Source organism: Sceloporus occidentalis, unplaced genomic scaffold (assembly GCF_023333645.1).
Source record: "Sceloporus occidentalis isolate IW3139 unplaced genomic scaffold, rSceOcc1.0.p SCAF_383, whole genome shotgun sequence".
In the NCBI taxonomy this organism is placed as follows: Eukaryota; Metazoa; Chordata; class Lepidosauria; order Squamata; family Phrynosomatidae; genus Sceloporus; species Sceloporus occidentalis.
Genome location: NW_028317363.1, coordinates 77,501 through 91,788, shown reverse-complemented (window position 1 = coordinate 91,788; position 14,288 = coordinate 77,501). Strand labels below are relative to the sequence as shown.

Genomic DNA, 14,288 nt, shown 5'->3' with positions numbered 1-14,288 from the left:
CTATCATTGTCTACAGCAGAGGATTCTGGGTAGTAAAATTCATCCTTTTCTCCATTAATGTAAAATATGTTTTGGACTCTGGAAAATCATAAAGATGTCTGTGTATTGTTATTGGTGTCACATGATTTGACTTCAATATTAAAATAAAACATACTTTGTTTTTAATTTATACTTGGAAAAAAGAGCAATATATAAATAAATATATAAAATAAATTTCTGTTATAAAAGTTCCTCTTTGAAAAATAATTTTTATATATAAATATATATAGATATATATATATACACATTTAATATGCATAGAAATATATAGAGATGCACATATATGTACATATACATATTTAATTTAATTTACACTACTGGACTGACATGGCCATTCCAAGATACAGTTTTGGAACTGTGGAACTATATATATATATATATATATATATATATATAGTTCCACAGTTCCAAAATGGTTAAAATCGAAGGAACTCAGCTGACCTAAAATATTCAGCCGCACTGTAATATAAGTATGTCACGTATCTGACAATAAACTAAACAAGCCCCTTATAGTTTGTACCGACGAAGCAGTTGATAAAATAACCAGAATAAGTTAATTTAGGATCTTTCGGAGCTCAGGATATGGGAACAGTATATCTCCTTGGTTGGGTTGTAGCGCAGGCTGAACTATACCCTTTTCACCTTCCTATCCCTGTGTTATTTTGGCCTGTTGCTGCCAGTTTAAATCATAGTCAAATGGCTTATTCAATTACCTTTAAATTGTAATGTCTAGCGAAGTGAGTGTTAAGAAAATACAGAGGAAAAGCAGCGTACCATAATAAGGAGAGCAGAAAAAGAAAGTTCTATCCTAATTACATGATAAAGGTTAAAAAAACAAGAACTTTTTTGTGTAAGAAATTATTGTTCAGAAAGCAGATCAATTAACCTAAACATTGTACAGAGTTTCACGTCTCTTTAACCCTTTAATATCAGTTACTTACCCCAACTGATCCTAACGGGGTTAAAATGACTGATTTAATATGGTGATTTCGTTTCTAGCAGAATCTATAGGAATTAAGGTCCCCCCCAAAAAATGTTCAGGTTGAATTTCATTTAACATGGACTCCAGGTATGCAAAATTAATAAAATGTATTTATTTTTTTTTTAAACGCGTATATTTAATTGTCATGTGTTACTATATTGCCCCGGTTTTATTAAACCAAAACGAAAGATGAGATTGGAAATATCTCTTTTAACACATTGTGTTTCAGCTGTAATTTTTGGGTGGTTTTCTTCACGCTATCAGGATTGGTATGCAAAATGGGGTTAACTCCAAAGGATACACTTAATTCTCAAAAAGGTGAAGAACTGAAGAATAGTCAAAAAGTACTGAAAATTTTACTTTTATTCTGTTTAAGCAAATACCAAGTAAATACAAGGAAAACCCACAAATCAAATCAGGGCTAATGGGTGTCAATTATGTTACGGAACATCTCTATTACTCTAGTCAGAAAATTACTAACATAGAGACGTGATTTGCGGGCAGATAAGAACCATTTGGCCTTGGCTAGTTGGCTGTTTTTTCCTTAATCGGTCCTTGGTCTTGTCCAGGAAACATGCACGTTTACATACCCTTCACTACTTCTGCTGGGAAGCTGTTCTATGTATCTGCCACTCTCTCAATAAGAAAATCTTCCTTACATTCCATCTAAGCCTCTGACTCTCTAGTGTTAGACTCTGGCCTCTTGTTGTAACATTTCTCCTCCTGTACTGTGTTAAACCCCTTTATCTAATTAAATGTTTCTATCACATCCCCTCCCTTTAGTCCTCTAACATCTGAGAAATCTTCCAATCCCAATAAATACACAAGAGGAAATGACACCATGTTCTTTTTTAAAACAAATGCACATATGGTAGTGTGGGTGACCCCTAGTGTAAACCCCTAAACAAACAGTGTAGAGTTTGGAAAGAGGATCCAAGATTCACGAGGTCACTTCTAAATGGGTGGATTGTAATTTAACAGCAGTAAATAATATTAAATGTAACCGGTTATAATGAAAAACTCTTATTTGGCAACGTATTTGGGTGACACCATGTTTAATAAGCATGAGGATAATTAAATTTTTTAATATAAGTTTTTAATGCTTCATAAAAGGATAGTGATGATTAGGGTTTGGCTGTGCCAACATTATTTCATGGTACATAACTTAATAAACTGATCACAGATCTTATAATTATCTGTTTTCCACTTGTTTCTTCAGCCATTACCGGTCTCCAACGCACCTGTCGAAGAACAGAGAACGACAATCATTAAATGACCATTTATTTACATATACATTTCTTACATCTTAAGATAAATCATTTAGTGTGGACCCTAGAGCATGTTACTTACTGTAGCAGCCATGAAATAATAATAAAATCTTGAAAGGGTGGGGTAGAAAAGGACCCATTTGCCCATTTGCTACTTTAATTTGAGAGTTTCGGCCACTACTAAAAGTTATTTTTGGTTGTTTTACTTGCGATTCCACATATGACCAGTAGGTGCCTAGAATACGAGGGATATTAAGCAGAATTTACTGAATCCTATCTGAGCTTCATTTCTTGGCTTTAAAATCTGGTTGAATGTCAATGTGGGAAATGTGTTTTAGCATCTATATGACTTCACTTAACCCAAAGTCACTCCAGCCCTTTCCACAATAGGAAGTGTTAAAAAGTCAAATAAATTGCACCGCACAAAGCCTTAATTTATAGCACAAAAAGCTAGATATTAACATTAAATATTAATATTAATAATGGTTTTTGTTTGCAATTGGAGTAATAAATTAGAGCATCTGTTTATGGAATTTTTGTCTGGAGAGACAAGTTGAGGGCGTTCCTGAACAGACTATACCGCCACACTGACTGTCGATGTTTGAAACATTCTCCGGCGTCAAAGAGTTACATTTGTGTTGAGTTAGCGCACAGAGCCTGAAGGAATGCGCTTAGTTCTTAATTCTACCCCAAACATTCACGACGCCACATCACAATCAGCCACAGGTAAGGTGGCAACAATCCACCACTGTTTCCATGTTTTTGCTGGTGTCAGACTAATTTAGATGGTTGGATATCTCAGGCAGCCGTTTCTGTCGATATGACAGTGGAGAAAAAACACAGCTGTTTTCCAATGTGTGTAGCCCACTGTAAGCATCGGACCCGCATTTCCACCAGTGAAAAGTTATAGTCATCCATAAAGATACTTGCGGTAGAGCTTTACAGCCTGCTTTAGAGCAACAGAAACTATACTTCAGTACTTAAAATATCTTTAGACTCCATATGAAATGTCATTGTTGTTTTCATTTAAAAGAAAACCGCTACATTTATTAAGTATCTATAAAATCCAAAAATTTATATTTTGTAAGAATGTTTTACTTTACTGAGAAGGTGGTAGATAAATGGAAGAGCCTCCCATCTGGAGTGGTAGCGGCTCATACAGTAAAGGAATTTAAACATGAATGGGATCGGCATATGGTTCCTGAATCTAAGACGAGACCAACGACCGATTAAGATCTGAATCTTGTATCAGGAGAAATGGGTCTGATCTGCCATCAAATTTCATGTTACATATTTACATTTTTTGTAAATAGAAATTGAATTTGTGGCTTTACGTTTCAATCCCTTGATCCCTTTATCAGCTACTGTTTGCAATTTTCAAACCTTTCAATTTAATTGTCTTGGTTTTTAATGTAATTTGAGCAGTTCACCTAATTTAAGATTTAAAAAGGTGCCCATGGTCTCTTGCATGGGTCACCTAGAACTAGACAAGGATGTCCGCTATTTCCTGTTGATCAGTCAAGCTGTTAGAAAGATATACATTTCTAGGTACCATAAAAAAAGAAAATTTGAAATTTGTAAAATGTACAAGTATTTACTAGGTTTATGAATATTTGTATAATGTAGCCAATATTTTGTAAATTAAATATTTTCTTCAGCTACCATCTTTAACAATGTTGTTAAAATCTTAGTGCCGGTATCTACAATTATTAAAATGTTTATTGGTTAAAAGGGCCAAACTATTTTTATTATATATTTTTTCAATTATTACTACTATTGTTTTATGATGGCTACAACACGACATGACTGATCCAAGGATATAATTTTTTTCTATGGCTTTTTAATATGCATTAAGATATTATGATTCTGAATCATGCATGCAATTGTGTCATTTATCTTAGGATACTTCAGAGTATTTGAATTTGATTGAACCTAAATATTCCCTAAGTGTATAAACATTATTAATAAAAAATATACAAAAAAAAACAATAAATATGTAATCTAAAACACCAATATCATAACATAAATTCATCAAAAAATATCATGGAAATAATTAATAAGGTTGTATTTTTTATTTTGTATACTACGTGTCAACAAAAATGCTTTTTATTATTACACAGTATTTGTATCATTACAAAGCTAAAATACATTTTACCACTTTACGATTTGCAATTGGCATAAAGAATTAGCCCGGCAATGTTTTATACACCCGTTAACTGACTGCAATACCTCAAGGTTATTTGTAGATAAAATGTTACATAAAATTATATATATATATATATATATATATATATATATATATAAAGTCCAAAATTAACAATTGCACACCAATCACCACTTTTTTAGCCCGGTGCCAAGTAGCTGCAACAGCAAATATTTTTGGATGTTTTATATATATATATATATAAATTCCAATATTAATAAAAAAAAGTATTTGTTATTTAATTATTCTAGCCCTACTTTAACATGGTTTATCAAAAGTGTCAGATTAACAAAAATGTAAAAAGTATCAAACGTGCCAATTGTTAGATGGGCAGACTCGATGGCTCGATGGTTCTTATCTGCCATCTTAAAAAAAGGTAAAAATACTTATTTATCTCATTATTAGAATATACAATTTTACAGACAAAATGCATTATACCCATTCATAATTCCTAAAATGCCTACGCATTTGATAATCTCCCAGTGAAATTCCAGCATCACAGAAACATTGTTGACAATTATCACCTATATCTCTCCGAGGCTTTCCTAAAATATGTAAGTATGTCTGGATTTATTTTCTTAATACAAATTAATAAGAACAAAGAACACAAATTTTGCTCATGAATACGTATACCGAAGGCCACCATACATGAGAATTTCTAAGATCCTTAGAGAACACTGTAGAATTTTTTATATCTTAATAAATTCTATGCTTGCCATTTTTTAGGGTGAATAAAATAATGCTCTATGTCCTATTTTTTGTTTTCTTCCTAAAAGGGCCATTTGTGGCCCTTTCATTGCCACTTGTCAGCCCAAATATGAATACTTTAAGCAATAATAATTGCTAACTACATAGTATCTCATTTCTCTGAATTTAGTCATCTTCTCTATTACAGCGCTAACACAATTTCCTTAATAAGCAGCTTCTTCACTTATGATATGTATATACTTTTTGTTATTTCACCTAAAACAGTTAATGTAAGATATTGCTTAAAACTTTTCAAGCTAATGAAATAAAATAGAATCGTCCAAAAATACAAAGTATGTAAACGTCGAAGATATATTGTTTTAAATAAGTAAAGTTGAATCATTAGCATTTTTTATTAGCAAACCTAAAAATTCTTCTTAGTCATAAATTAAATCAGCTGAAATAGTGTTTTGATCACAAAAACCTAATATACAAAATCATCGCAATAATGGATGAATAATGTTATTTTTCTAAACTATGGATGACAAAAACCTTTAAACATTTAAGTACAGTAAAAGCAGAGAAGTTTACATGCAATTAAAAAGAATATATCAACTATACATTAATATCAACTATCAATACATGAGAAAAAGCAAAAAAAAAACCTAATAACTAGAAATATTTTTACTAATGATATTTTTAATAAATAATATTTTAATGTAACTAATAAAATAAATATACATATGTGCGTGGGGTTCTGTGTGATCTGTGTTATATTGTATGAGAGTTTATTAATAATTGCATGTATATGTATTTTTTTCATTAGGCCGAAAGTCGGCTAGCTACAGCGACATCATAATAGAGTTTTGGTTTTTTTTGCTAAATTGCTAAATTCAAAAATTGTTTTTTAAATACATTTTCTGTATGTTCATTTAAAAGGTGTTACCAGATTCAAAACCAGATTTATTTGCTGAAACTGTAGCATTATTATGTTATTGTATGATTAAATAGACATTACATAATAGTCATTTAATCAGCACCTTAAAATGAACAAGCTTGTAAAAATTATAAATTAGCTTTAATAACCCCCGGCCAGCGTGAAAATAGCTTTGGACATTACAACCGCAACTCATAAATACCAAACATCAAATGAGCAGAACAATAAAAAAAAAATGTCAAAATAATAATTACAACTGTATTTATTAATCCAACGGCAGAAATATAATGCTGATCATTAACTAATCATTAAATAGTTACTAGTTCAAATGGTAATTATTAGAAATGTCTACCCTATGGTTCATACTATAATATATATTTATATATGCCATTATCATGGTACCAAAGGTTCAATTAATATAAACACAAACACCCAAACAAACAACATGTAGAAGATAAGGAAGTCAGGTTCTGCAGATATATTTGTATATTTATAAATTTTAAAATAAACAAATTTAAATTAGAATTTAATAGATTTTTGGTTATAAAATTGGCCAGCCAAGGATTAGCTCAAAGGTAAACTATCGGACACAGAGAGACAAATCCATGCATTACCAACATCTTCGCCAATCCTCAATGTGTTCGCACTAAAGTAAAATATAAGTAAGATGCAATGGGGGATAAAAGAACATTTTCTAATGTTATTGTATAATGTACAATGTTCCATTCCGGAACAGAATTTGGAATGTTTCAAATGAAAGCGCAAATTTTCAGCTACCTGGAGTTTTTTTAGCCTCCACTGCCGGCAGCCTTCTTCCTCCAGAAAAGCAAATATAAATTTAGAATATTCCTGTTATTTGGAGTTATTACAACCCAATTGTTTCGTTTATAGAAGCTTCAGAAATTGGTCAATTGGAATCTCGCTGCAAAGAGGGATGTAGAAGTCGACACCAATGCCTATCCCATCAAGCAAATAGTGGGGCCTTCTTGACTAAGTCATCAACCTTATAGTAAATTAATGCTGATGGACAATATAATAGACTAAAGTTGTCAAGGACACAGATGGAGATAAATGAGAATTGGATAAAATAGTAAAATAAGAAAAATTGAGCAGGTATGGTTGAAATGTTTCACAATATTTGTGGATTAACTACCATAATGGCTCGACATTCATGAAATAAAATTCTAGAATTAGTAACGAGCTTCAACATAACCAAAGTAAAACTTTCTAAGCAGCTTTATGGGCACTTTGGTAGGGAGGTATGGTCAATATTTGTATTAAAGTACACTGTTCAATCAGATCAGACTGGTTAAACACGCCGTGGAGACCACAGGGTTTTTTGGGGGTTTCTTAAAACCAATGATATCTACTAAAACCAAAACGTCAAACGTTGTCTAGGGCCTTAGTTGCTTTTGGATTTGGTGAATTAAAATTCAGTCATTTGACTGACACTTTGTTTCACTGGACAATGTAATGTCAACTTTATTTTACTTTGGGATGGTGGCTGAGCTTATTTTTTTTTTTTTTAAACGGTAGCGGAAGTTTCAATAACGGCAAACAAAACGGAACATTTTTTGGGTAAAAGCTCAGTAGATGTAGTTGTATAAAATAAACCCATTTTTGTGTTTCTAAGAGTGCAATAGAGAAAACTCTCAGAGAAAGTTGCTTTCAGCTTGGTTGTGAGTTTTCAAAAATGTAATTATTTGGCAGGGTTACTCCTAGGTCCATCAAAATTTTGTAATGCAAGACCCCTCCACGTTCAGTGTTGATACGATTTAGCGATCGTGGTTGAACCTCAATAAGGTTCTTCTACACCAGGGTCATTTGTGCAGCTTCTAGGCTTTTAGTGAGTAGATCCTCAAGACGTGAGACACTGGAGATTTAATTTGGTCTCCGTGACTCTTATTTTAAGGTAGATTATAAACTCTCCGAACGAAGCACCAAACACATAAGATAGTCTGGGCAGGAGGCCTTCAATAAGTTTGCAAAGTGGAATATCTGCTCCACTTACAAACAATACACTAATCTGCGTTGTCGATGGGCAGGCTCCGATCATAAAACTGTTAAAAGCTATTGATTAGAAACTTAGAAAATCATGGCAGATAAGAACCATTCGGCCCATCCAGTCTACCCAACAATTCAGCTCCATTAAATGCAATGCGTGTTTTGACTCGCGTTTCTTCCCTTTCTTACAAGGCTTACAGGAGTGAAGCCTGTTATACAGAAGTACAAAATAACATGACTTCTATGTAACTTCTTCCATAAAATGAAACTGAAGTTCTTCTCTTTCACCCTTACAAAGGCTGCCGGAAACCAATCGATTAGCAACGTGGAGGAGAAATAGCTTAATATCGAGGATCAATCATGAGAAGCCCGAGACAGAAATAAAGATGGCTGCCCCAGCGGTATACAAAAGAAGTAAAGATGGCGGCCCCACTGGTATACATATAAGATGGGTTTCTCCTACAAATACATTAATTAGTATAATCTGTAAATGTCTTTACATTTGTTTATTTAGTGTATAGAATCGGAAAATGTAAAATGTAGGAAAAGCGACAGATCTGCTTTGAAGCAGTATGCATTAATTCACGTTTCATTCTATTATATCTTTCTTTCTGCTGAGAAATTTGTTTTTTTTCTACTTTAGATTTGCATAAATCAGTTGAATATCTGGCTCTACTCAGCATTATAGGCCTCCCCTGTAGTTGAGTTCATCCTCAGATCCATCAAGTTTTAGGCCATAAACCACAATGATATCACTCAAACTGTATTTTTGACTAGCTATGAATAATAATAATAATAATATAAAAAATAATTTATGCATCATTGCACCGTTATTACATATAACTTAAATATATATTTAAAAAATATATATATTTAAGGCAATAATATATAAAAAAATATCTTGGGTAAAAGTAATATGGTACTCACACAGAATGCCGTAAGGAGCTGTATTTCTTTGCTGATTTTCATTCAGTTTGCAGCTTTACAAAGTCTGGGGATTTGTGAGTATATACAATGTCACTTTCCATCTTTTTAGGATCTTGATTGTCAGCGCAGGATCGGAAGAAGCGAGCTGTATATATACAATGCACCTTTACTGCAACAACAGTATATAAAATAGTACATAAAAAAGCAAATGGTAAATGTGTCTAAATTGAACACAAATTTTATTTATGGTACAAATTGACATAATCCACTGATAAGTTAATATAACAACGCACTAGCAAGGCCCCTGGCTATGAAATGGTTAGTATATATATATATATATATATATATAGTATATTATATATATTACATATAATAGTAATAATATAATAATAGATTGCCTTTGAGTATGGGCATAATACAGCCTTATATCATTTAGCATTTTATGCCCATTGCCAAGGGGGGGTTACGGTATTCTTTTTTGGGGCAATGCAATGCACAATTTCATATTCTTTTACATATCTACCAGCTGCTGGTACTCTTTGATGCCCTAAAGCCACGAGCACATACTACAGCCCACAAAACAAATGTGAGTGACCCAGAAAAGCACGGCCATTACTCGCTCATCTTTCACCCAGAGTCAGTCTGCAGCAGACGAGGGAGAAGCTTTTTTCCAGCGCAAAGCACTGAATATGGAGCAACCCAGCGGGAACTTTCCGTCGGCTTCCACAGTGATTGCTTCGTTAAAAAAATTTATAAACATGCTAAAAAATGTAAAGACACGACATCCAGCCTGTGATAAATCACTGTTAACATATATATATCCATAGAATCAATGGACCCAACAACACCGGACTGGGGGTAACAATATTTACCTATGTTGTTGGTTTTCCAATGCCTCTTTTCTTCGTTCTTTCTTTCTTTCTTTCTTTCTCTTCTTCTCCCTTTACATTCTTTTTCTTTTGTTCTTATATCAATACAAAACAACAACAAAAATATTAGCCATTACAAATTTATATTTCTTTAGCTATAAAGGGCCAATCTGGAGCAAAGTACTCAAACTAGTGGAATGAGCGGGTACATTCTATTGGTTGTTATGGTGACAACACCGCCGTCCACCAGCATTCACTTATCTTCTAACATATTTGTTCCTCTGTTAACTGCCGGGCATTTGTAATGGTCAAGAGGGGCTGTAGGTTTCGGAGGAACCTAAGCAACAAGATTTATTTGGGCCCATCCTTAATACAATCAATAAAAATTATAATTATACATAGTTTAAAAAAAACCATAATATTGTATTTATTATTACATATTTGTTTAAAAGGACAATGGTATAGATTTCTCCCATATATCCTCTAGAGGACCTCTTAGAAAGCTAGGAACCCATGGCAATGAGCTTCTTATCGGTTTCACTAAAATGATTATTCCATTATCTACACCATGGTTGTAGTGCTTGGAAGATGAATAGAAAAATATACGCAAGTCCCCATACATCTTCTATAATAGCACGTTATCTACATTCCTACTCATTCCATTGAAATACCTTTCCACGGAGCCACGTTGCTAAGTTGATTAGCAAGTTCCATTGAGGGATTTCCCTGAAATGAACTCTCTCCAACTTTACTTAGTAAATCCTCTCCGCCAGTGTCTAATGTCTACATTGTTAGGAGAAAAAGGAGCACCTGGATACTCCATACGAGTAGACGCTATTCTTTTTCCAGATTCCTAGTTAGACCAAGTAACACCATTTGCCATTTTTACTTCAAAAAAAACATACTTTCGTTACCTGTTGACGCGGATTCCAAAAACGCGGTTTCCCCGTTAGACTTTCACGGAAACTCAAGAACTTTGAGCCTCTCTGAAACACGTAAAAAATTGGTAAACAGATTCACGAACAGTCTGATTATTTCCTTACCTTGCGTGAGAATTATTAAAAACCCAATTCCACTCGAACCGAGTCAAATAGTATTAATACAATATAGTTAATTTACTGTCAGAGAGAAGAGGAGCAGTTAATTTAATCCCACACCCTTACAAGTTTGTGCAAATTAATATATACAGTTTATATATTTCCATTTGGTTAATGAACTCTTATTTATAGTAAGTAACCATGATTTCTTTGTTGGCTTATAACCTGACTTCAAATGGATGGAAGGGAGACTTTAAAACCCATTCTATGGAACCCGAAAAAGTTTCCTATTACTAGGTATCATGGAAAAAAGTACTTGCCACGTATCAATTTGATTCAAAAGAAGCCGACGAGAAGCAAACAACATTTTTATGATTTCTCGCCTGAAAAAAACCTGATATTGATATTATGATTTTATATTTAAGTATAAAATTGCTGGTGTTTTTTTAACAAATAAGAATTTGGGTTACAACTTGTGATCTGGTTAAAGACAAATAAAAACTAAACATTATTTAGTGAAAATAATGAAAATACAGTTCGGTTCAACCAAATAAAGTTTCTGTATTGACCAGTCACAAACACGACCAAAACCTTGGCAGTGGCACTGTGTGTAAAGCTCAACAATAGTGTAAAAAACACACGCTACATACTACATGTCTGTCACCTTCACAAGCAGTTTACCCTTTGTATAAACATAAGATACATATCTCTCCAGGACCATAGGTTGACATATAAGCAATCTATTCTGTATGCATGTAGTCAAAGACATTATATTTTTGGATTAAAGTTATATAAGTAATTAATAATAAAATTAATTTATACTTAATCAGTAGGAAATCCAATTATTTTTCATATATGTGTCAATTTCAAATTTAGTGATATTAAATAAAAAATAATTAAAATAAAAACCCAAAATATTACATTTTAAAGGTTGGTATAATTATACAAGTTCTTTTTGGAGAGTTTGCAGGGTTAATAGAATACAGGCCTGTCTGCCAAATCATTATTGGGACTAAAATATTTGTTAATAAATATATTGAATTCTAGGTTAGAAGTAGAGGTGAAATAAATAAAATATATGACAAAAAGTGATGATTATTTTCAAAAAAGAAATAATTAAAAATACTAATACTCATTCTAACAAAACAAAAACCTAAACTAATAATTTAATGTAGTAGTTATTAAAAAAAAATTTAGATTACAAAAGTTTCTTTTGGAAAAAGAAACTTTTATGTTTCATTTTTTAACAGATTAAACATTATCTAATACTTGGTTTTGATTTACAAGTAAGTTTTATACAAAACTACTAATACCATTAAAATAATTTCAATGTACTAAACAGTTGTGAATTTAATTAAACAAAACAGTTTATTTTTTTCTCTTTAAGTTAATTTAAATGCAACAGACACAAAAAAAGTATTAGGTTTTACTTATAATATAGACATTAAATAAATATCATATATATATATATATATATATACGCTCATATTTAAGTAGTTTGGCTTCCAACTTTACATAATTTATATTTTTTCATTTAAAACAATAAATTAGTGATTCGAAAATTAAGAATGTATATTTATAATGTATCTTTCTTATTAATTTCTTTAAATTAGCCCTCAAATTTAAAATTAACAGAAACTGCTTAAAATATTGCATTGAGAGAATTTAATTTTATAGATCCTATTTAATCTGATTCCCCAGAAATGTTAGTTAATCTCAGTCCTGGATTCATCATATCACACAAATGTAATTTAGAAGAAGTCCTCCTGAGGTTCAACTCCATGTAATATAAAAAGTATCAGACACTTACCTTTCTACAGCATTTCCAAGCCTTGCATATATAGAGGTACAGAGAAAAAAGGTGGTGTCACCATCTGTTTATTGGGGTAATCCCTTTAATTTAAGGTATAAATAGAACATTCAGTACAGTGTATATCTGTGCAAGTTGTCTGCAACATACTTTATTTACAGGTAATCAAGTCGATCATATTTACACTCTATGTACAGATCCCAAAACATGGCATTTGCTTGTGCAACTGGGAGCTTCCTCTTGTGTGAAAGTTCTTTTATTTGATCCCATATCCAAGGGGTTAATCAACTGTCTGAGTCCAAATCACTTTTCTCATGATCTTCCCCTTTCTCTGCTGAAGCTTTTGAAGATTTATTCCACTTTTGGGTGTTTTCTGACTCTTCTGATGAAGATCTCTTTTGTCTTCTCCATTTTGCTCTGCGATTCTTGAACCAAACCTGCAAAAAAGATAAGACACATGTCAGCTGATGTTTTTGGAGGATAAGAAACAATGTTACACATGGGTTTTGTTATTTTTTAAATAAAATATAGGATGGATAAACAGCTACGTTATGTACTTTTCCAAAAAAATCAAGGAAGGCAATAGATCTGAAAAAAAAATCTTGACATTGCGTTCTAAACTAAGACCTCTCCAGATTAATATAAGTGATATATATATATAATAAATGAATAATGGTTAATATGTATATTATCTTTAAAAAAAATAGCAAAAATAACTATTATTGTGTATTCCCTTTTAGGGAGTTCTTATAATGAATAATGGAATATGTGCCATGGTCATTATAGCAGGACTGTTGGAGACGTTTTAGATAAATCATCCAGAAGGCAACAGTGTCCAAGGATGTCCAAGGTGCCTTTGAATTAGGTGATGAGGTGGTGATGTGGCCCTTACAAGGTGTTCGCTAGAGGCAGAGAAGGGGGTTTTACCTCCACTTTTTCTTCTCTCAGGTGGACTCTCCTGGCCAGCTGTTCCCTGGTGCCCACATCAGGGTATTTAGTCTCCTGGAAGAGATTCTCCAAGGCTTCTAGCTGTTCATCTGTGAAGATGGTCCTATGTCTCCTCTTCCTCCTGCAGTGGAGCTGGTTGAGGAGTTGAAGTTCTGTCCTGGATAGGGTTCCCACATTCATATAGGGGAGCATCTGGTGAGGAACTGGGGGCATAAGGACCGAGCTGGACCCTTCATAGGCTGTGGAAGAAGGTGTGATGATCAGTGATGATCAGTGATTAAGATAGTAGGACAGACACGATGATACGTTGTGTTGTGGAATGTTCACAAAACTATGAGTCCTTTTGACATTAACCTTTTCAGTACCAGGAGGGAGTAATGCAACAAATCACTATGACAAAGCCCAGAGCAAAATATATTAATCGGGTTTCAAAAAAAAAAAATTAAGCAGGGAACCAGTTTTAGAAATACTACTTTAGGTTGGGGTATATTTATAAGTGGGTTAGGGGCAAATTTAAGATAAAGCTTTTATGTGAGCTCAAAATCATAAATGTATAGAAATCTAAATGTAAATAACG

General features: G+C 32.7%; 1 protein-coding gene across 1 annotated transcript in view; it reads right to left on the bottom strand.

Annotated features, from left to right (window-relative positions):
* Window positions 1-13,047: 13,047 nt before the first annotated feature.
* LOC149273362 (homeobox protein goosecoid) overlaps window positions 13,048-14,288 on the bottom strand; it is a 1,963-nt gene continuing 722 nt past the window's right edge. Inside the window, exons 2-3 of the mRNA XM_089506410.1 lie at window positions 13,691-13,950; window positions 13,048-13,200 (exon numbers count right to left, since the gene is read on the bottom strand). Coding sequence (XP_089362536.1) covers window positions 13,048-13,200; window positions 13,691-13,950 — 413 coding nt within the window. The remainder of the gene's footprint in view (window positions 13,201-13,690; window positions 13,951-14,288) is intronic.